General features: G+C 68.3%; 1 protein-coding gene across 1 annotated transcript in view; it reads left to right on the forward strand.

Annotated features, from left to right (window-relative positions):
• Nucleotides 1-332, forward strand: part of ARL2 (ADP-ribosylation factor-like 2) — an 8,305-nt gene extending 7,973 nt beyond the window's left edge. The window contains exon 5 of the mRNA XM_010838025.1: nt 5-332. Within this exon, the coding sequence (XP_010836327.1) occupies nt 5-114 (110 nt within the window). The 3' untranslated portion in view covers nt 115-332. The remainder of the gene's footprint in view (nt 1-4) is intronic.
• Nucleotides 333-338: the final 6 nt, after the last annotated feature.

Consider the following 338-nt stretch of genomic DNA (forward strand, 5'->3'; position numbering starts at 1 on the left):
CCCGGCCACCACTGGTGCATCCAGGGCTGCAGCGCCGTCACCGGGGAGAACCTGCTGCCTGGCATCGACTGGCTCCTGGATGACATTTCCAGCCGCATCTTCATGGCCGACTGAGCCGCTTCTGATGCCCCCCTACTCAGCTCACAGTCTAGGCACCCCCCACCCCGCCACCAAGCACCATCCCTGGAAGGGTGGGAGTCCGCCAGCCCAACTAACAGCCCCCGCCCCCCTCCATACCCTGCTGCTGCTACTGCTGCCCACTGCTGCTCTGTGGCCAGCCGGCTCCCGAGGCGGGAGGCCTGTCACCCTGGCTGTCCCCCTGGCTCCTGACCCGGCCC

The sequence above is a fragment of the Bison bison genome, unplaced genomic scaffold (genome assembly GCF_000754665.1).
Source record: "Bison bison bison isolate TAMUID 2011002044 unplaced genomic scaffold, Bison_UMD1.0 scf7180017864089, whole genome shotgun sequence".
In the NCBI taxonomy this organism is placed as follows: Eukaryota; Metazoa; Chordata; class Mammalia; order Artiodactyla; family Bovidae; genus Bison; species Bison bison.